Here is a 23,637-nt window from a genome sequence, read left to right as displayed (position 1 = left end):
AAAGTGGGGGATGGTAGATAGAAAAAGGAATGACTGACAGATGGAAAGTTTCAAAATACAGCTTTCAATGACTATCCTAAATCAATAATTTCTAACCTAGGTAAATAAAATAATTTCTTTGATTTTAATATAAAAATTTCATTATTAATATAAAATTGCATAACACAAAAGGTAACAGACAAAATTTAAGTTAACCAGGCCAGGGCAGTGTCAAATGTGAAGGGTAACTGTCCCTCCTCTCCTGCCACAGTGGACTCTGCCCTCATCACACATCTCTGATGGATGCCAGTTCTCCTGTCAAGCACTGCCTTAGCTCCCAGGGCTACAGTGGCCCTTGCTGTAGGACTTCCTCTAACATCCTGCCTTCCTCTCCATACATAGTATAGAGTATACTATATTTTGGTTCCTCATCCACGGCAATCTTCCACCCCCCACCCCCGGTGAATTCAACCTTCATGAGAGTAGTCAACAAATCTTGGCTGTGGACCACTGACACCCCGGGGGCCTGAGTGCCTGGCAAAAGAATTCTAAACAAAGGAGAAACGCAACTCCCGAGACAGACACTGAGTTCTTTTCTCAGTGTGAGTAAACAAGACATCATGATGGAGTGACCTTCAAGGAAGGTAACTTAGGAAACCACAGCAGCACATCAAATATCACTAGGACAAAACTGTGCCAGAAATCTGTAGATCTACACTGTCACAGGAGATACATACACACACAATCTAAACACATTCAGTAACAATCTTAAATTTCATGTAGACAAGAAATATTTCCCAAGCCAGAGTGAAGTCTGCTTAGCAACACCGTTGGCGGCCATCACACCTGTTGTCAAAGTATAATGCTGAAATGCAGCTTGGGGATTACTGAGACTTCCTGGATCTCGCTGTAGAGGACAGCTTCTTAAACTGTGGGTGACAACCCCAGGTCCCCAGGTGAGGCTGCGTAGTGAATACGGGTGCTTTGAGAAGTTGGGCAACAGTAAACTGAGCAATGGGTAAAAAGGAACTCAGGGCCAAGTTTGCAGTGATCAGAAGTGCATCTGGCAATGCCCTCTCCCTGCCCAGTGCTGACTGAGGTGTGCACATGAATGGTACCCCACAGGCTTGGGCACTAGAATACACTGTTTCCAGCTGCTGGTGATCTCTAGCACATCACCCAGCAGGCAGTTCCACATAAAGTCTTTACAGCAGGGTTAAGGTACGTTTACACTGTTCCTATCACACTCAATTATAGAAGCTCAACTTAGAAATTTAAAATTCAAATAGAAGCTACTGGAACGCATTTCAAAAGCTGGTGGCCAAAAAGACCATTTGCCGGGATAATTCTACAAACTACTTTATGCCAATGTGCTGGAAACACAATATTCTCCCTTCTCCCTTCATGCATAGATATATAACATTCAGGATGGTTAGAAACTAGAGCACTCAGTGTTGGGCAATAATTTCATGCTCGAGTGTTTTTGCAGCTGACTATGGCTTGACACAAAAGGTGCATGACGATTCCAACAGAACAGAAACTTGGTTGGCCCATAAACTATGGCTGTTTTTGGTGTGTTACACTGTCTGAAACATCTAAGTGTTCTTCCTGAACAGAGAGTACAGAGTGTTTCCAAACGGCATAGCTTAGTTATGACCCCAGTTGTTGCTGATAGTTACAAGCACTTCACACTTGCAGAAGAAAACAGCTGTTTCTCTCAAGACTCTGAGCAAAGATAATGATTTTGCTCTTATGTAAAGCACCAACCATCAAAATATGAATTAATCTGTATTAGTTGGATGATATTCTTAACAACCTTAGCAGCCAATGGGCAGAAGTTTCTTCGGTAAAGAAAACACAAAAGTACAGCAAACTTAACCCAGGGCTATGTTTTTGAGGATGACTGTGTCAGTCAAAGGCCCCCATGTTATTGCAGGCTAGGACCAAGAAGGCAATGAGGAAGTGCGGTACACTAGGGGGACGCAAGCTACACAGGCAGAAAGGAATCAGCAATGAGGAGGAGGAGCTACTGGGGTAAACTGTGCATAAAACAATAAATACTCCTATCAGACATGCACACAAGCTGGAGGTGGGAAACCGAAGCGTCCAGTAACAATGAACTGAACTGTCTAGTTCTGGCTGACTGTGAACTAGTCTTTACTTCCAGGCTTGCATAATGTGAATCTTCATTTTGAAAGAAGTGCAGAAGTCTTATTTTCTTCCCTACCTTTTATAGAATAAGCCCATTATTAAGAGTTGGCTACCAAGTTGAGATCTGGAGCAAGAAACTCCAGCATATTATAACGATGCCACCTAAATAAGAGACCTATTAGTATTTATCAAATTCAGCAATTTAAAGATCATGTAGGATGAACCAGGGTTATTGTCCGGCAGAAGCACGTGAAGAAACCTGGAGAAAATGTCCAGAAGTTTAGTGCAAGCTGTGGTTCTGACTAGCTTCAGCTGTGAAACTGCAGGCGTTCCATCTGCTCACCAGCTGTGGCCCTAATCCTCTCTAATAACCTCAGCTTGCGCAAGTCCATGAGAATCAAGATGTCTTCCAAGTTTCATTTCACACTGGCTGCCAGGATCGATCTTAGACATCAGCCTCCAGTGGAAAGCAGCATCTACTGGATGTGAGGGGCATGATGGAGGAGAGTTATCTGTCTATGTTTCTTTCATTGGTTAATTAATAAAGAAAACTGCCTTGGCCCTTTAAGAGACAGAAAATTAGGTAGGTGGAGTAGACAGAACAGAATTGTGGGAACAAGGAAGTAGAGTTGGGGAGACGCTTCAGGCAGTCTCCATAGGAGTCTCCATGCTGCTCCTCTCCGAGATGGACGCAGGTTAAGATCTCTCCTGGTAAGCCACACCTCGTGGTGCTACCCAGATTACTAAATATGGGTTAAAGGAAGATGTGAGAGTTAACCAATAAGAGGCTGAAACTATGGGCCTGGCAGTGTTTTAAAAGAATACAGTTTCCGTGTAATTGTTTCGGGTGTAAAGCTAGCCGGCGGCCGGGTGGCAGGACACAGCCCCGCCGCTTTCACACTACAAGGGGCAGGTGTCAACTGTAGGAGCAGAAGTCAGACAGGAGAGGGTGAGGGGCTGTCAGGGGACTGGGCTCGCTGGCAGAGGCCTAGGGCCTCAATACAGACTCTCCTCTCCCTGAAATATGAAAATACATTTACCTGAGAAAAGAACAACATCTGTAGTTAAAAGGCGATGTCTCACTGTCTAGCATGAGGCCATGTCCCTTCCCACTTATCACTTCTGCTGTGTTTGGGGACTGAGCAGAAATGTTCTTAGTCCTGGAACTGTTTCTTGGCCACTGACCTCCACCAAACTGAGAACTGGGTTTTTCAGGCCTATGTGACACTTTCTTACAAGGCTCCACACAGGGCGGCCATCACAGCCCCACTCCAAACTCACCTGCTAGAGAAAACACTAAGTCTGAAGGCTGTGGCAGCTCCAGGGTGCTGTTTATTACTCCCAAGCGCTGAAGTACACGGCCACCACTGCCCCACGATGTTCTCGTTTCTGACGTGTGAGCTTAGCCACACCCATTTGTATTTACTTGTTTACATCCAGCTTTAAGCTCCTGTGCTTTCAATCTACACTGCTAGGATATTTTTTCTAAAGCCAGAATTACCAATCTCTGCTTAATCCCACGCTGACCTAGACCCAGGTGACAATACACAGCATGAGCTGCAGGCCCTGTTTCTGCGCAGACATGTATGAGAAGCATGTTTCTATCCTAGGCTACAGCTCTCAAGCGTCCTCTTCCTAGATGCTATTATCAGAGAGAAGGCTGAGCTAAGATGAGTCTGCGCTTTGAAAATGCCAGTACACCCACTAACCTGATAGGATCCGCTTTGCATCCACAAATAATTCTGCATCTTGCACTCTTCCTAACGTCTAGAAGGTGATGGATCTCAGTTTTTATTGTGTTTACATTGTGAACACTCTTGTAAGAATAGAGTGACCAGATGGTACTGCCCTTGCCAGCACAGCCACGTGGGCATGGAGGCAGAGACTCAAGTGTTAGAACCAAGTGTCCAGCAAGTGAGGTTCCACAGTGCTTCCTAACACTTAAAGAAGGAGGGTTTTTACCTCATTCCCTGACATAATCAAGAAGACACAAATCCATCTGAGTATGGATGGTGCTGACTAATAAAGTTAACATAGCATTTAAAATGCATTTATTCTTCACACAAGTGTTAATGACAGCTGTGACAGAAAACACTCCCAAACAAAGACAGGGGTGAATTGATGGCTCCAAAATGCTTGTGAAATGTAGTCAAAAACATGCTCCTGAGAGTTTTAATTTCTCTGAACTGCTTGACACATCACAAGGATTAGGAGAAAAGAGGGGGGGGGGACACAAAGTTCAGATTCTAACTGTGGATAAAAGCCAATGATACAGATGAGTGGTGGTGCCCACGCCTTTAATTCCAGCACTTCAGAGGCAGAGGAAGGTGGATTTCTGTGAGTTCGAGGCCAGCCTGGTCTACAAGAGCTAGTTCTAGAACAGGCTCAAAAAAAAAAAAAAAAAACCCTGTCTTGAAAAAGGAAGGAAGGAAGGAAGGAAGGAAGGAAGGAAGGAAGGAAGGAAGGAAGGAAGGAAGGAAGGAAGGAAGAAAGAAAGAAACCAAAAAATAAACAGAAAAAATGTTAGTAGAAATAACACTGGGTGACCAGACATAACCACAGCCACCAATGGAGGCTCATTCTTCCCTAGAAAACATGAAGGAATGGTGATGAGAAGTTTTCACGTTTGTTTAGCAGAAGAGAATGTACGGTTTAGTGCAGGAGGGCCCCCATCAGTGGGATGGGTCAAGCTTAACAGGGAATTTTTACCTGGCATTCAATTTGTCAAGAAAAGCATTTCATCTCAGCTGTTTCTAATGCCATCCAATACTGGCGTGTGGAGTAATAAACTATCTCATGATTCTCTCCAGCTACAATGGAATTCTGTATTTTAACCACAGCCTTACAAAATGGAAAACAGAAATGTAAATAAAAAGCAAATTCAGCAATTTATGGTATCTATAAAAAATGTTTGGAAGTACCCTTGAGTGAGCTTTGCACTCAACTCTGCCGACTTGGTCTGTTCTGGATATATCCAAAGGGTGTGCTCTCATGAAGGATTACAGACAACATGCAGATACACCAATGGATACAAGGGTAGCTGCCAGTCAGCGAAACATCAGAGTGGAACATCACTCTAGACAGCAAGCAATACCCAAAGCAGTCATCCAACATGGCTCCTCTGATCCTGAATCATTTGGTCTAAGAGAGGAAGGTAAAAACCACTACTGTCCAAACAGCAGAACTCTCAAGGAGAGAGGAAGTCCAGGGCAGGAAGGGTAGGACGTGACAGAACAGAAAGGGAGGTGTGGGGTGGAGGTGGGCACAGCCCATGCTGGGAAGGGTCTGCACTCTATGGCTACGTTTGAAAGGAAAATATGGAGATGGATTAAACAAGAGCTCTCTGGCTGCCGTGTGTAGAATGAGTGGCAGTAGAGAGACTGAGAAAACAAGAATTCCATTTCAGACATGCAAGCTCTATAGACATGCACACACAGACATATACACAGACAGATACACAGACACACAGAAACACATGCACACACATGCACACACGCACATGCACGTAAGACAGTAGAAAGTTAGGAAAAGTCACATTTCACGAAGCATGTTTTGGATATCCAGAAACTTGTTACTTGTTTCACAAATTTCTCTACCTAAGTGTTCATATATGATACTAACATGTAGGAGAAATTACAAAAGCGCATATCTGAAGAAAGGTTCTGGGACAGTGTGCCTGTTCCACAGTCCAAAGGATCTACAAAGGGACAGAGTTGAGACTCCGGATCAGCTCCCATCACCACTGTCTCAAACCATCCTGCTTCCATTGCTGCCAGTCAGCGAAACATCAGAGTGGAACATCACTCTAGACAGCAAGCAATACCCAAAGCAGTAAGCCATATTGTCTACATTTAGGATTTCACCATATTTCCACAAATGTGGCCCACAAAAAAGGCAAATTCTAGTAAATGGAAAATATATTCCAGTCTCCAACGCTGCCCTCAAACAGTAAAATGACTTAACCAGACACACTTAGACAGCTCTATCCAAAGTCCTTTATTTTTCTCATCTAAATTGGTTCCAAAAGTAACTGGCAGGGCATCCTATATGCTGTGATTGATGCTCCTCTGGAAAGAACACGTAAGTAACTGACACTACCAGCTCTCAAGGTAGCAGAGCAAAGCCATTTAGACGGCGCTCTAGATTCATCACAAGTTAGCCTGGAAAAGCTGTCCAGAGAGGCCATGTTGTCTGATGCCCTGCATCCTCCTCGCCCTTCACTGAGATCCTTACAGCATCCTAAGCAGTGAGCACACAACCAAATGGGCTGACCTGAGTCAGGCAGCAGGGCGCAGCTCTAGTTACTTCCAGAAGCCTTCTCCTTCCCCTATCTGCAGATAGCCACGCTTACATATCTGCTGTCCTGACACTGTTGGTCATGACCATGCCTGGTAATTGCATGATCCAGCTGAGTCCGATCAAAACTAGTTTCGTCTAGATTTGCACACCCTGAGCTCTGTGTCTGAGCTCCATCACTCTCCTCAACTTCCTGATTTAGAGCATTGTATAGCTCTGCAAACTCACAGGAGAGGGGAACACTGACTAACTCGATCATCCATCTGATAGTGCAGAGGCCGTGTAATGATGCCTGCCTGGCAACGATGCTTATGTTATGTGTGTATACATGCATGTCCACACACATGGATATAGATCCGTGCATTTATACACATACCTATCCCACCAAAGTTGACAAAATTATAGAATTCTGCAAGCAAAGGGATTAACAGGTATCAAATATTATCTTACGTAGTTTAAAAATTAGGCAAAATGTCTGCCCAAAAGTAGAAACTGAAAAATCCATAAAACCCAAGTTCATTGGAACAAGCGACAATTATTAAAACCACAAGACACGTGGACTTGAATGTACTGCCCAGATGACACACCCACAATTTCAGGAGCCAGTAACTCTTTCTCAAGAGCAGACCAAATAGATCTGTATAGATGGCAGCTCTCAAGGAGAAGATGCTGGGACCCTCGATCATGTCAACAAGCTTGGCCGCTGTGAGTCTTCTTAAATGAAAATAAACTTTCAAGGAATATTACATCTACTAAATTTTCCTTTTTTTAAAAAAAAAAAAATAACTTTCATGAGCCTTACGCTAGGTAAGAACTGAACCGTTTCCTTTCAAAGGACATGTACCTAACAAACTGGACAGATTTGTCATTTCTCCAGAAATGGATTTATTACATCTGCCACTGCATTCTTCACCAAGCTTTCTGGTCGACACGCAGTGAGCGGCTTTCCCAGACCATGTCCTCCCACATGAGTCCGTCCCTGGGCCTGAGAGCAATGGAGCCAGCTAACCACAGACGGGCACCACTAAGCCAACCTCCCTCCGTTTGTCATAGCTTCTCTCACGTTATCTGCCACAACAATAAAAGCTGATGATAAACACAGGAGAGAAGTCATCCCTGCATTCAATCTGAGGACTCACTGCATGAACACCCTAGATGTCGCCTTCCGTAAATGCACTGCCTCCCTTAGAAAGGAGACAGCTCTGCCAATGGCTCCCACCCCGCGTTACTACAGAGACCTGTGTGCTGCCAGGCATTAGACCTTAAATCCTACGGCCATGCTGAGAAGACTGAATTTATCAATTAGACCTAAACAGGACATGTTGTCAAGAGCCAGTTCTGCCCAGCTCTTAGAACAGATATGCTGGAAGTCACTTGGGGTGGGTTGAAGCAGTCTCTGAAAAGATCCCAGAAACCAACCCTCAGGATGGGTGAGTTATCTGATATGCTCCAGTCTTCAGGGGATGTGATGGGGGATTCTGAGATGAGAAAACGCCCCTGGGTTTTCTAGGTGGGCCCTAAATGAAATCCCACGCAAGAGGAAGCAGAGATAGACTGAACACGTGCAGGATCAGGAGAGAATGCTACATGAAGACAGAGCTAGAGACCAGAAGATGGGAGGGATATGACCACTAGCCAAGGGATGCTGGCATTCACTTATGGCTAGAAAAGGTACGGTTTCTTCTAGTGAGACTCTCGATGGAGCCTGGCCCCACAAGCTACTGACCAGCTCATGACAAACCTCTAGGACCTCTGACCTGTGAAACTGTTCCCAATCCCTCTACACAAAGAAATAATGACGACTTCCCGTTGCTTTTTACTACCAGCTTTGTGGTCATTTGCCGGACACAGGAAACTAATGGCACACCCAGTTTTTGATCTATGATATTAAAATCTGTGGATGCAGTCAGTACAGTGTGACAAGAGGCGGCAGCGAGAACTGGGCCCCAGAGGAGTGACAGAGATCCGATCTGCCAGGACTGTGACAGAGCCTCTCTAGACGCCATGTTCCCACCAAGACAGAGATCCGATCTGCCAGGACTGTGACAGAGCCTCTCTAGACGCCATGTTCCCACCAAGACAGAACTCAGATCTGCTATTTAGTTTTGAGTGTCTGGTAACAGCAGACAGGCCTATTCAGAATTACCCCAGATATAGGGTAAAGCAGCTAGCTCCTGCTCAGTGTGGTCTCCTAGGCACAGGAAGTGAGGCAGCTCCATGGAAGCAAGGCAGCTCCGTTTCCCTTTCTTTCCCATTTCCCCTTCTCATGTGCATCAGAACTCTGAGCTGCGAGAGAACATCCATCCAAGAGTGAATGCTTCCTAGTGAGCTTGGCTGGGAATGCTCCTAGCAGTAGATTCTATACGTGGTGTTCAAGATCCAAGTCTGAAAATGCCCCGTGAGACTCGGGAAACTGAATAAAATGGAAAAATTACAAGCAAGTGTTCCCACAAAACATTCAGTCCTCTAATAACTCAAATTTCTCTTGAATAAGAGCAATTTTCCAGGAATGAAAGCAGCATCTACATAGAGTATAATTAACATAACTGTCACGCCAATTAGTCCTTCAGAGAGGCTACTACTGAGTGGCGCCGTCCTCCCCAGCACTGACAAGAGCACTCCAGTCACTGCGTAGGAAGTCTCGGACACCAGGCTCCTTCCATGTCAGTCATCAGTATCTTTTGGAGACAAGGTGTCGTGTAGCCCAGGCAAGCCCACAGTTCCTATACAGCCAAGGACAGTCTTGAGCCCCTGATCCCCCTGGTTTACATTCCAAATGTTGAGATTCTAGGCATATCCTGCCGTGCCAGCCCTTCCTCTTTGACTTCTATAAAATCCAGTGCAGCCTTAAACAGGTTACTGTACCCATTCCTGGCTCAAAATAGAACACTAAAAAAATTATGCTAGCTGCAAAAGCTATAGCATTAGTGAACAATTACCCTAGTTCTTTGTGTCCAATGTTCTTCGCCCTAAGCCTTTCAATTACTTTCTGACACTGAAAATAGATGAAAATTAACTCTGGCACAGTAGCAGGTGAGGGATAGAACAGAGGCACATTGTTTGGAAGTCTACCAACCGTCAGTCATACTGGAGGTCTGGATATGATCAAGTTTTCAATATTCGATTATTATTGACCTATTAAAATAGCAACATCCTTATGCCTATCCAACATTACAAATGGGTTCTAAAGATAAGTAAAGCAATTCATGTTTCAGCTTTCCTAGGTACAGCAATCTTTACTGCAACTCTTAGCATCAGCAACTGAATATACTCTCTTTCCTAGGCTGCTTACCCTGCTACCAAGGAGATTATTAAAGATAAAAATGGGTAAAAGGAGGTCAGATCCAGTGAAGGTTGAGACAAGAAGATTGTGTGCTCAGGGTCAGCAAGATCTTGTCTCAGAAACATTAAACAAATAACAACAGCACAAATGGACAGAAGGGATAAGCAGGAACGGTGTGGAAATAGGTGGGGGTCAGTAGGAGTCACCCACCTCCTAAGGAAGGGCCATGGACTTATCTGAATGCCTTCCCAGTCCACAGATGAACCCCGTGAGCATGGAATGGATTTTAATCTAAGAGCAATTGAACCCCTCTTTCTTAAAACGTGACAGCTGTGATTTTTTTTCAAAATGAGTACTAAAAATATCCTGAACATTCATTTCATTCTTTCTGATGTACTCTAAAACATAAAATGAAAATATCTTGGTAGTAAATTGATGGAGGAGAGTTATCTGTCTATGTTACTTTCATTGCTTAATTAATAAAGAAAACTGCCTTGGCCCTTTAAGAGACAGAAAATTAGGTAGGCGGAGTAGACAGAACAGAATTGTGGGAAAAAGGAAGCAGAGTTGGGGAGACGCTTCAGGCAGTCGCCATAGTGAGTAGCCATGCTTCTCCTCTCTGAGATGGACGCAGGTTAAGACCTCTCCTGGTGAGCCACCCCTCGTGGTGCTATGCAGATCACTAATATGGGTTAAAGGAAGATGTGAGAATTAGCCAATAAGAGGCTGAAACTATGGGCCAGGCAGTGTTTTAAAAGAATACAGTTTCCGTGTAATTATTTTGGGCAAAGCTAGCCGGGTGGTGGGACACAGCCCGCCGTTCCTTCTACAGTAAATGGATGAACAACTTAATAAAAATAAAAAAGATAAAATCCAGACAGGTTATTAGTGATAACAGATATATCAAGTCTTATAAGTTAGTTGTACAGAATGAAGAAATGCAAAGAACAAAGAAAAATATAAAAGAGAAAAGAGAACCCTAACTTCTGTGTGCATCCTATACATTATCCACATCAGAAAAACTAAAGTTCTGTCATCCTAAGTACAGACAGAGTATGGAGAACATTATATTCCAGTCATGGAGCGGCGTGGTCACGGAACCACACCCAAATGGCCTAATATCATCTTTAAAATGTGATACAGGAAACAGGCATGTGTACTTTACAGAATCAAGCAACCGAGAGGTCAAAATGTTACGGTGCATGTATTAGATCGACAACAGAACTTTCTTTTGGGAAACATTAATGTGGTGGGGACTACCTAACTCAAGAGAGACAGTTTTGCTTTCATTCACGAGACCACTACAGCCAGAGGTTCAAATACAACAACACTTCGCATGCATGTAATTCTTCTCTGAGCTGAAAACATCATTTTGAAATCAAATAGCATTCTGCGAGTTTGAGTCACTCTCCCACGGAGTAAGTAGTAATGATATTGTCAATATACTTAAAACAAACAAACAACTTGATAGTTGAGTAACTCAGGCACTGATAGTCCCATTGCACTTAACACCATCTTCTCAAGAGAGTTCCTAAGAAAGAGATCTTGATCCCTTATGAGGCTCTTTGGAGCAATACTGAAGCAAGAGAAAAACTGTCCCAAAGGACTACGTATCAATTTTTAAAATATGCTTGGCAAGGCACTCAAATAGTTTTGAGGAACTCGGTAAACCTAAACTATGGTGACGTCCCTAGCCTCTTACTCTAAGACGCTCACTGCTCCTTCTTGTTTGTCTTTCCAAGTAACGGGAAGAGGTGAGTGGAAGTTCACTGTATGAAGTAGGTCGTAAATGCACTTAAGAAAGACTTGTTCAAAAGACACTGGTGGATCTGGTTCTTCCACGCACTTTTTCCATGTCCCTTTCATGGGGATTCAGATAAATCCACAAAGCAAGAGTGAGATTTCATGGGAGAACTTCACAAATCCTTTCTACTGTATGTAAAGGCAACCTGAGAGTGATTTCAGTTTTCAGAGGACTTAAGAGAATCATGCCAACTAAGGCAGATTGCTCGTCAGAGCAAAGTAACCCAGGGACAAAGGACATGTATGTGTTCATTTCCTCTGTAAGTCTAAATTTTCAACTTAAAACCCCAAATTAGAAAAATTCTGATTCTAGGTTTTAAATATATCAAAATTCTAAAACGTGGTGTAAACCACGTTGAATTGACATTCTGAACATGCTGCTCTTCTTAAACTCTACTAAACAATCATTTTGGATAGGGTGTCAGGAGTTCAGACTGGCTCTCAACTTAGCACACATCGGAAGGTAACCTTTTTGCCTCTGTCTCTGAGAGCTGTGATTATAGGCAAACACCACCAAACTCAGCTTATGCCGGGGCTCAAACCCAGAGTTTCATCAACGCTAGGCAATCACACTATCATTTGAGCTGCTTCGCCAGTCCCAAGACTGTGAATTTGATTGTGAAATCAATGTATTCTGGAACACAAGAGAGGAAAACCCCAGAGAGAAAACTGGTCTTAATGACATGGATTGCTGCAAGCAGACCTTCTGGTAAAAGGCTTTTGGGTTAGTACAGGTAAAAGGTCTTCAGCTAACTTCCTGGCCTGCCCCACCTCCCAGTAGGAAGAAGGAACACACAGCAGGGAACTACAAAACCTCTCTTTCTTCCAAATTATCTTTCCCCTCAGTCTAACCTTCCTGGCTCTGTGTGGGCTCCTCCTGCCACTCCCACTCATTCAACTGCACCCACTGTCTTTTATGCTTAGGGTACACCATCCCCACTACAGTCAGCACATGGTAATGTCGGCTCTCTTCCAGCAAACACTCCAGCATGGACAGGGCCACTATTGCACGGCTACTACAGAGAAGCAATTCCAGAGAGAATGAGATAGTTCAGAAACACACTTGCCTCAGGCCTTACTGGAGCTTGAGTTAAATCAATAGGACCCAAGACAAACAAGCAAACAAAACTGGAGCTAGTAGGTCACACCTGTTATGCCAGCACAGGGCAACCAGGACAAGCAGATTCCTGGATCCAGCCTAGCCAATCAGTGAGTTCTCAGCCAGCAGGAGACCGGTCTCAGCAAACTGAAACAAACACATCCCCAAATAGCATAGGTACATGACACTCGAGACTGTGCTCTGTCCTCCATCAAAACACATGTATGTGTACACATGCGCGCGCGCACACACACAGTTACAAGCTAAAAGGGTGAGGGGGAAAGGTACTTTTCTAAAATAAAATTCCACACCAGAGAAAAACCAGGGTTCTAGAGTCAACTACTAGGCAGCAGGGCTCACTGCCTTGTGAATTCACACACTAAGGGCGTGCTGCTCTGATTTTCCAGGGACCTTTCTAGTTCACAGCGTTTGAGGGCCTTAATACAGCACTAAACGTTCCAAAGCAAAGGAGCATGGCTGGCTTGCACTGTGTCTTGGCTGGACAAACTCAATGTAAAATGAAAGCACAGGCTGACCACAGCAGGACACGTGACTGTAAGGCATATCTGCAATGTCCACTGTAATTGTCAATGGCGACACTGATCATCAAACCCAGAAACTGAACTCGCTGCCTCTTCGGGGGCCGGTTGGCATGCTGATCCCAGAACAGAACACTATTCCATGGAAGGAGACACAGCAACGATGACAATGGTGACCTAACAGTAGGAAATCCGCCACAATGCCAAGACTGCATCATGTAGGATACTAATAGAAATGACTTCTGAGTCTACACGCCATGTGGTTGGTCTTCAGCCCCCCTGTGTTGCAATCCACCCTGCAGACACCACCTGTGTAGAACCCAGGCAGAAGATGCGACTGCAGAATGCCAAAGTGGCATATGTTCTATGCATTGTATATAATCTTTGAGATCTAAGCTATCTGGTTAGCTTACTGAGCTAGAGCATCTCAGACGTCATATCCATTTGCTCAACTGCACAGAGGAAGTCAGTGAGACAGAAGGTGCTATACACTCTGGTTATGTCCAGTTAACCACTCCATCCACCATTTCCAGCCAACAACAAAGTAATCTAGAGTGCACAGCAGGCTGAGTGGGTTCAGTCAGAGTCAGTGGTCTATCACAACTCCCTTCTTGGGCCCACAGACAGCCCCATGTGCAGGGAGCAGAGGAACAGAGGACATGTGTGCTGACAGCTGGTGCCTGGCCCTCTGAAGCGCCGTCCTCACCTGTCCCTGACCGTCCCTGCCCCTATCACTCTGACCCACGCAGCAGGAGGCCTGACTCTGTACTCTGACAGGAAGCAATTTTCTTATCAGAAAAATGTCTTTTTTCCATAATCCTTAACATTCTCAAACCCCTTGGTGAGTGTCTGCAATCACACAGGGAACTCATGGCAGCCCCTGAGCCGTTGCTCTTACCCATCCCTGTTCTATACATAGAAGAAGAAGATGAAGCTATGAGAGCTTTCATGCCCAAGGGTGCAAGGCTCCCACACGACAGTGACAGGCTGAAGGGACATCAATCTGTGAAATGCCAATTCTAAGTGATTTTGCTTCTAAATACAACACACTGATGAAGATGATGACCCCTATCCCAGTTACACTCAGAATATACTTTAGCAAAACCAATGTTTCGGTCAAATTGAAAGCTACACATATACCAGAGAGACCCCGTATCACTGCATCCATATGCTGTTTAAAGGGATCTAGGAGATGGCATGCGTTTTGCCAAAATGGGCTATGACATCATCTAAATGCTGCTCTGATCAGGGTTCAAGAAAGTAAAATGGCAGAGAAAATAGCATAGGTCTGCAGAGCTTGGTGCTATGTGTGGGGGAAACTCCACCAAGTCTGCCCTCAGACTTCCATGAACAGCGACTTGCAGAGGTAAAGGAGAGGAGTTCTTGTATGTTGTACCTGTTTGAAATCTGCGAGGCTTTAAGCATGACGTAATGGGTTAAGATCCAGAAACTGACATGGAAAAGCATCAGTGTCTTGCCTGTTAAGAGACTATGCCAGGCTGTGGTGGCGCAAGCCTTTAATCCCAGCACTTGGGGGACAGAGGCAGGCAGACCTCTGTGAATCTGAGGCCAGCTTGCCTGCTGGTCTACAGAGCAAGTTCCAGGACAGCCAGGACTACATAGTGAAACCCTGACTCAAAAAAAGAAAAAAAAAATGTCACATGGTTAGCATCTTTAAAATTTTACACTGTAACAAAATACAAAGAGGAGAGAAGGCTAAGGCAAAGGGACATGGCAACTTGACAAGGACAGCAACTGGCTACTGAGTTTGGGCTGCCAGTCTCCTCTTTGTGGAGCTTTTAAGTTTGTCTTCATAGCAGTGAAGCTAGCACATCAGTAATGGTGGGGGATGGGCATGCTGCGGTCTTACAGAATCCCTCACAGTTTGGATATAGTTTGGTTCCTCTAGGACCTCACAGAAGAATGGCCCAGTCAGGAAGTTCACATCTGAGCATCACCGTCTGTCTCTCAGTCTTCTTCTTCATCCCACAAAGACTAGGCCCCGTGTCAGCTGGGCCCTCACCACAGCCTGCCCGAGGCTGCCCAGGCTGAGGGGCTGGAGCTGGCCACTAATACAAGATGGAGATGGAAGCGGTGGTGCCAGCCGCTGTTTCCTGCTGAGGAGAAGGCTTTTAGCTCTGCTCCAGGGATGCACAGTGTCCTCTGAAAGACTAAAAGCTATTCGGGCTTGTTCAGACTATTTTCACTTTCCAGACTCTACTTGGCAGAACAAATGGGTGAATTCCAGAGACCTGAGCTCACTTTGAATGTTTTTTTCATGTTTTCTTGGTATCTTTGCCATGTTCAAGATTTACAGGAGGCAGAAGGCAAGCAAACACTCGGGATTTCCATCAGCGGCAGAGGTGTGCATGAAACACCCAGAAAAGCTACAGTACCAGTGCAGAGGGGGCAGTTAATCTCCTCCCTCCCTCTCTTTCATGTGTGTGTGGGGTACATGTGTGTGTGCACATCCACACGTGCAGAGGCAGCCCAAAGGTGGTGTCTTCCTCAGTCACTCTCCATTTTATATACTGAAGAAAGTGTTTCCCAGTTGAACTCAGAGTTACTGGTTGGCTAGCCTAGCAAGTACTCTTGGGAAATTGTCGCCTCCATTACAATGCTGAGATTAAAGATGGCAGCCACAACTGCCCGGAGTTTCACATGGTGTCTGCATTCAGATTTGGGCGGTAAGAGCCTTATCCATGGAGCCATTTCCCAGCACTCGATATTTCTTATTACGAGGAAGTCAACTTGCATGGTAATTTGGGGTAAAAAGACCACTCCCCTCCATGTGTGCGTGTACGTGTGCCCTGCTTATGTGTGCGTGTGTGAGTTCCACTTTGAGACAGAATCTCTCAATGTTCATGGCATGCCAGGTGCTCATGAGTTGTACGGATTCTACCACACTGGCCCTGAGCACTGGGGCACTGGGGCACCTCTCCACCCCAGTGGCAACCTCTCTCAGGACCACCTGGAAGCAAGTTTCAGGGCAGTGGTCCAAATGTTAGGGTAAACACTCATAAGACAACAAGGGTACAAGCTAAGGAGAAGAAACATAAGGGAGGGGATTTGAAGAGAAAAAGAGGGCTAAGATGTAGCTCAGTTGGTAGAGCGCTTGCCTGGGAAGCATGAGGATCTGAGTTCAATATCCAGCATCCCACAAAACAGGAGGCAGGGTGCTTATCTGTAACCTTTGTATTTACGGGCGGGTGGGGATCAGGAATTTGAGAAAGGAGGTTGTAGGGAACGAGAAGGTCATCAGAGAAGATGGAAGGACAGGACACCTGCCTAGATGAAATAACGAGTCCCACACATGTGAGAAAAAAAATGAATCCTCAAGCCCTAAGGGCTATTATTTCATTAAGGTATCAAAAACTGAGTTAGGTTACTTTTAAATATTCAATCGTGGGAATTAAAATATTCATTGTACAAATGAGGACAATTTGGGGAATGCTAAAGGAAAATCATTCATGAGTGACAAGGAAACCTAGCATGTTTGATACTGAAGTCCCAACCCTTCTCAGCCCATGGCCTATCATCAGCTCCAAAGGACAGCAAGGGAACAAGAATTCTGACCATCGCTGAAGGGATGACGGGGTTTGGACTGTGCTGTTTTTCTGGAGGCAAAGTCAAAGACAGGAGGACGGAGACATGAGCTCAGAGTGTTCCTTGGGCAGCGTAGCAATTAGTTCCAGGAAGAGGGACCAGTCCTGTGGCTGCACCTGTTCAAAGAGAAGCTTGCTCTGGGAAACAGTGCCGCTCAAAGCACAGGACTGGGGAGGTGGAAAGAGGCCAAAGCTGCTCCGGACCCTACCCTGCTGTGTGAACTTCTGCCCTCTAGCCGTCCTTCACCTCACCACAGCTGCTCTGCCTTGGCTGAGCAGTGGCCCAGCACAGGGGCTCCGGGGAGAGAGCACGAAGCCAAAAATCACTGAGAAGATTCTGATGTGAATGAGGTCCAGGTATCTCTGGCTCAAGGTCCTATTTGTGCTTCTGAAGCAGTTAACTACCAACCAGAACTTACTTTTTTAAAAAATGGCTGTCAGTCACATCCATGTGTCTTCATGGCAATGTCAGCTTTTTATTCTTTTAGGTAGTTGGTTTTATTATACACATTACATGAATTGAAAGTTCACTAACCCTCTCTCCAGTTCTGAAACTGAAATGGGTCTCAAGCAAGCTTGGGCATACACCCTGCCACCGAGCGGCAAATAGGTAGATGACTAATGCCGACTCCCCCCAAAATGAGAAACTTATGAAGCAATGAGACTGGTCTCCTCTGGAAAGGCAGAATATGGGAAGCCACCACAAGCCCCATGCTGGGAGAAAGGATGTGCCCTGCTCCTGAGCAGAGCAGACATATATATGCTAACAGTGTATCTGCGGCTTAGCACTAACTAGGTGGGCTGAGGGCAGAAGAGGGAGCAAAGCTCTAAGGGGCGAGATACCTGCGGAGCCGTCTTGCCGGCCCTGTGATTTTTATTTCCTGGTTAAACCATGTGGAGAGAAGGACCAAGTGATTCTGGAGACCAAAGCTAACATAATGAGCGAAGGGTCATGGAGAAAGCAGCCCGATCAATGCCCCTATTCCGTGTGAAATGCTGGGTTCTTTGGGTCCAAAGCAAATGTAAGATCACCACCATCTTAACAAAACAACTGCTTTCTATACACCAGCCAGGCCACACACTCCCCACAATTCCACCCACTTTTTCTCATATGGCATAAAACATGAAAATGCCCAGAGACCCGGGAATGCCCATGAGTCCCATGAGTATTCCATGAAGATCCAACACAGCGGCAGTTCTTCCACAGTGTGCTGGTACTCACATAGAGCAGAGAGCACACTTGGGCACGTGAGCTGTGAGCTAACTGCACATAGAGGAAGTTGTGTGTGTTGACAAAGTGAATCTGCAGCTGTGCTGCTTTCTGCACTAACTTCAACACCGCTTCATCTAATCAACCTTCCTCTTTCATCTCTTCCTATGATCTTACACTTGAATTTACTTTACTTGCTTCTGTTCCAAGTACCTACATCACTTCTGGCAAATCTAGACAACATGAATATTCCCTTTTCACATTTGGGTGAAAAATATTCCTTTGAATAATCTATACGTGTGTGTGTGTGTGTGTGTGTGTGTGTGTGAGTGTGTGTGAGAGAGAGTGAGAGACAGAGAGACAGAGACAGAGAGACAGAGAGACAGAGACAGAAAGTGAGAGAATAATTCTCTTCTTTGGTTGAAATCAAGTATTGTGAATAAAATATCCCTTCTCATATTTAATTTAACACATTCTTTCACAAGCATAATCAAATAATGTGTCAATCAGGACATAAGACAGTTTAAAATAGGAAAACCAATTCTAAACAGCAACTGTAGCATGATTTGACTGAGTTATTTTAACACATGGTATGAACCTAAAATCCACAAAACATGGGCAAATGAGCCGGGAAGATAGCTGTGCCCTGGAACACTCAAACATGTCTGAGCAGCACAGGATGCCCCGTGACTCAGAGGAAAGAGAATTTCACAGACCAGACGCAGCACCTTCACTTAGGAGCTGTGTAAAAGGTTCTCAACTTGGAGTCTCTTTCACACGCTGTCTGTTTGTGTTTTGATTAATAACTGTCCACGTGCAATGACTGCAGGACACAGCGACAATGCAGAAGATGCTAAGGAGACATGTGGAGGACTCACACCGCCCTCACAGCTTCTCAACTGCGAAGGGCCTACAAGGAAACTCCACCTCCCAGCCTGCCCTCTGCTTACAGGTGCCCACCTTCAGACATGCAGATATACACAACCTCTGCCTTTCCCATCACAAATGCCGTCACAGCCACAGCCACTGTTTTAGGGACACAAGGAATTGGACTAGAGAGAAGACAGCTCAATGGTTCCCAACCTGTGGGTCTCGGCCCCGTGGTTGGGGGCAACCCTTTCACAGGGGTCACCCAAGACCACTGGAACAGATAGTCACATCACGATTAATAACAGGAGCAAAATTACAGTTAAGAAGTAGCAATGAAAATAATTTTATGGCTGGAGATCAGCACAACATGAGGAGCTGCACTCAGGGACACTGCATGAGGAAGGGTGAGAACCACTGGCTTAGAGGACACCCTGCCTGCTGTGCAAGCATGAGGATGCGAATCTGAATTCAAGCACCAGGCATGGACACATGCACATCCGCACGCACTCACACGTACGCATGCACGCACACCCCTAACATGAGTGCCGTGGAGTATGGGACAGAAGGATCACTGGGGCTTCCTGGATGCTGGCCTAGCTCCAGGTTTAGGGAAAGACCCTGTCTGAAAGGAATAAGGTGGAGAGAGCAAGCCAGGCACTTAGTACCCTCCTCTGGCCTCTGGAGTGCACTTAGAGAATCAATCACAGACATGAGCACATATACCATACACACCACGTTCACATATACACAATCAGACACACATACACACAATGGGTTGGGTGCCAAATTATCTAAGTCTGAGATTTGTTCATCTTTGCTTGCCATTATTTTTTTAGATTTATAAATTTATAGAGTTGTCAAAATTTTAACTGCTATTTTATTTATATCTTGCATGTCTATATGATTTTCAGCTATATATACACATGTCTAATATGATATGTCTTTCAGCCTTCTATATACCTACAGAAAAGGCTGCTTTTTTTCTCTTGTTGCAATAAAAATGATTACCTTGCCGGGCAGTGGTGGCGCACGCCTTTAATCCCAGCACTCGGGAGGCAGAGGCAGGCGGATCTCTGAGTTCGAGGCCAGCCTGATCTACAAGAGCTAGATCCAGGACAGGCTCTAGAAACTACAGGGAAATCCTGTCTCGAAAAACAAAACAAAAAAAAAAAAAAACAAAAATGATTACCTCTAAATTTCACCTAAAATGTAAATAAAGATAAGCATGCCCTGCCCCCAGCCCCAAAGATCTATCTCCAATAGATTAACCTACAAAGTACACATGGCCTTCTGAGCAACTGTCTGTCCCTTTGGTCTGGGAATGGTGAGAAGATGCCAATGGACATGCAGGGACAACCCTGTCTGAAGCTGAAAAGGGATACCCTCCTGCCATGCATGGCCAGCTTCACTACAACATAGCATAACTACAGCTGTTTTCATGAGGGATTAGAGTTAGAACATGCTTAGCAAAAAGAGATTCAATATGATATCTTCCGTATCTCTCAATGTAGCATGAAGCAGCAGAAGCAGGCCAATGTGAAAATAATTTCCAATATTGTTTCTGAGATGGAATGTAATGAAAAACTCACATAAATAAATAACACTACAGTAGTCTTTCCTTATTAAGAGAAGGATAAGGTCGACTCAACGGTTCTCAAGAGAAACCATCCATCATGAGATCAAGTTCCCCTGTAACAGACGGGGCCCTGAAAATGCCCATGTCTCCACACTACCTTGCAAGTCCGAATCACTGGACTTTGGGCTGCTTCTGGCTCTTCGCTCCGTCTTTTTGATCCCGGGTCCACCTCCGCTTCCACCTCCCACGCCTCCACTACTTCCAGTGCTGTGGCCCTTCCCGTAGCCATTGTACACTGTGGCACAGCTGCTCTTGTAGATGGTGGAAGGCGGGCTGTTGAGACGGTTCTGGCGGTCAATCTGGCGGTCCTTCAGCTTTTTGTGCGGTGGCTTGCTGTACTGGTCTTCTCGGGTGATGTAGCTTGACATTCCATAAAGTGGGATAATTTCTAGAACGAATGTGTGTGACAAACACGAGCTCAGTCACCATCGACCACAGTGAGTGATGAAAAAGGTCGGTAACCTGACCCCTGGGGAAGCAAAGCACACAACTACTGCACACATTACAAAACATACTTAGAAAATGCGGACACAGCACATGCTCATAGGATCTGCATTCCTTCCCAAATAGTCAAGGTATCATCAGTTATTAAACACAGCACAGTGCACTTAGAACTTCCCATAAATTATGGAGAAAGAAGAAGACAAGGTTATCCCCAAAGACTTCATTGGCTGGTGAATATATAACTAAATCTGACCCTGCCTTTCTTGATGTCTTCAGCAGATGCAACACATAGAAGAAATGAAATACCCGTTTACATGTATAGACAGACTCATAATATTTAAAGTATGACTATTCTTAGAGATACAACCATGTTTCTATTGAAAAGCACAGACTTAGCATGATATAAAAAGATATTTGGGGCATATCTTTTTTTTCATGTGTGTACCACATGTGTGCAGGTAGCATGGAGGCCAGAATCCATGCTGGATCACCTAGAACTGGATGCCAAGGAGGGAGCTGAGAACCAAACACTGGTCCTCTACAGGGGTAGGAAGGTGCTCTGTACCACTGGGCCACCTCTCCGGCCCCATGACATGTCAAACGTGGTATTTTGGCATCAACAGAAAATGACAACATATAACATAGATAACATTTCCTTATCTCTTTTTAAGAATAAAATAACTTCTCAAATATACAGTAACTGTATAAATCATATGTCATTATTGTAATTTCTAGATATTAGCGACCTAAAGCCAGACAGTGCTGAGCAGAAACACATAAGAAGCTACATAATTTACCTAATTATAAAAGTACCGCTTCCACTCTTCAGAGGGAAAACCCCGCTGTTCATGTCCTGTTTGTTCACACAGCTTACTTACATCTTTACAAGACAGCCAGTGTGGACTAGAGAACGCAGGACGCCGAGTACAGCCGTATTCAGAAAGAGTGTGTTTAAACTAAGTATACTACCATACGTCAGAAGCTGGCCACTGTTCTGAACGGCACAAGCAGAGAAAGTAGTCACTGTGCATACTAATATAAGAACCATTTAAGACAGCATAAGAATTTTCTATCATGGTTCCAGGAGTTAATGTTTAATTGCCTTGAGGTATACACACTGAGAAATCAGGAGAGGAAGTCCCACAGATGTTTCTGTGATATGAAGACTTTATCGCCGTTTTTAATTTGAAGCTAAGGACGGCACACGCATTATTTGTGTTGCTGTTCTGCGTTACTCTGATGAACTTAGATCAAAGCACACCGTGAAATGAGTGGCAGCGCTGACTTAATTCTAATGACGTTTGAAATCATAATTTTACCTTGCCTAAGATTTTAAAGCCATGGTTTATCCAAGAGTAACTACCAGGCACCCTAGAGGGCATCATCAGACTGTGAGTCAGCGACCAGGACTCTGCAGGACGTCAGGGAGCTCATAGCCGACCAGACGTGCTGACAAACAAACTCTCAGCATTCCATATGGACTATGACAAAGCACTAAATACTCTTCACACACTAATTAACCGAGTGAAGCGGTACATGCCTACAATCTCAACACCTGGCTGGCAGAGGCAGGAGGATTGCTGTGAGCTTAACTCCATAGTGAGACCATATCTAAAAAGAGTTAACAATTATTTTCTAAATGTCTTCATAACATGCTTGATTGGGGGGGCGTGGCTTATGCTATTAAGAAAACAGAGATCAAATTAGTAAATGATGGATGTGATATTTACCTCATGTTTGGCTGTGACCTTCCTACACCCCTTTATGAAAGCATGTTAAACTTCCTCTGATTAACTACCAAAACAAACAAACTAATCAAATTTCATTCCTAAGTCACAATAGGATATTTAATTAAAGTACTCATCTCAGGTTTCTCTTTTGTTCATAATAATAAAAAGACAATAGACAATGCGAGCTGAACAGAAAAGAGACATGGGTAAGAGTGTTGCTGTGGTAAAAGCACAGGGGAAACTCGCTCAAACCTGTGGAGCGGAGGAGGGATTCCTCTGAACAACACACATTTAAAGAGGCAAATGCTCCAATCAGAGTGAGAAGAGCCTTTGCAAAGTCCTAGAGCCAAAGTCTAATTTCCCCTCCCTCTTCTCTGGCTGCCGAGCGTCCAATCAGATAGTCACAGCTTCAGACTAAATCCACAGCAGAACTTTGAAAGACACAATGCCGAGAACTCTGAGACTCTCTTCCTTTCAATGTAAGTATTTGCCTAACAACCAGAGACACTGTGGTCAAGGTAATGGCTATTCTCAAACTCAAACCAGCTGTGGGACGGCCTCACCAGTAGCAAGAGGACTGCTGAGTTCTGCCAAGATATATCTTTCACAAAACCCAAAGGATATTGAGACTTCACAATCTTCTGACATTTGAAATGGGGCAAAAATCATTTCAATTTCCCTTTTACTGGCAGACAATGATAATGCCAAGGAAATAATGGGGCCCAGCTCTGCCTGAGGCCACTGTTAGATAAACACTCATCAACAGGAACACAGGGCAGATGGCTGCTTCACTTCCAAAATAAAGAGGAGCTATCCTACTCCTTGTTCTTGGTGGGGCAGCAGCAAGAAAAAGCTGTGACCCAACCAAGTCAAAGGACTTGTATGAGACAGAATCCAAGACAAGGGAAGCTTGGGACAGCCAGTGGAGCTCTGTTCCAGTTAGGGCTCTTTCTGCCTTGCTTATTCCATAGGAGATGAAGTGAGGAGGCCAC

At 44.7% G+C, this 23,637-nt stretch overlaps 1 protein-coding gene across 1 annotated transcript in view; it reads right to left on the bottom strand.

The window, feature by feature from the left end:
* Fndc3b (fibronectin type III domain containing 3B) overlaps positions 1-23,637 on the bottom strand; it is a 301,266-nt gene that overhangs the window by 106,562 nt on the left and 171,067 nt on the right. Inside the window, 1 exon segment of the mRNA XM_038347774.2 lies at positions 20,569-20,859. Coding sequence (XP_038203702.1) covers positions 20,569-20,859 — 291 coding nt within the window.

This window comes from Arvicola amphibius, chromosome 11, assembly GCF_903992535.2.
Source record: "Arvicola amphibius chromosome 11, mArvAmp1.2, whole genome shotgun sequence".
NCBI lineage: Eukaryota > Metazoa > Chordata > Mammalia > Rodentia > Cricetidae > Arvicola > Arvicola amphibius.
This window is presented reverse-complemented; position numbering and strand designations above follow the sequence as displayed.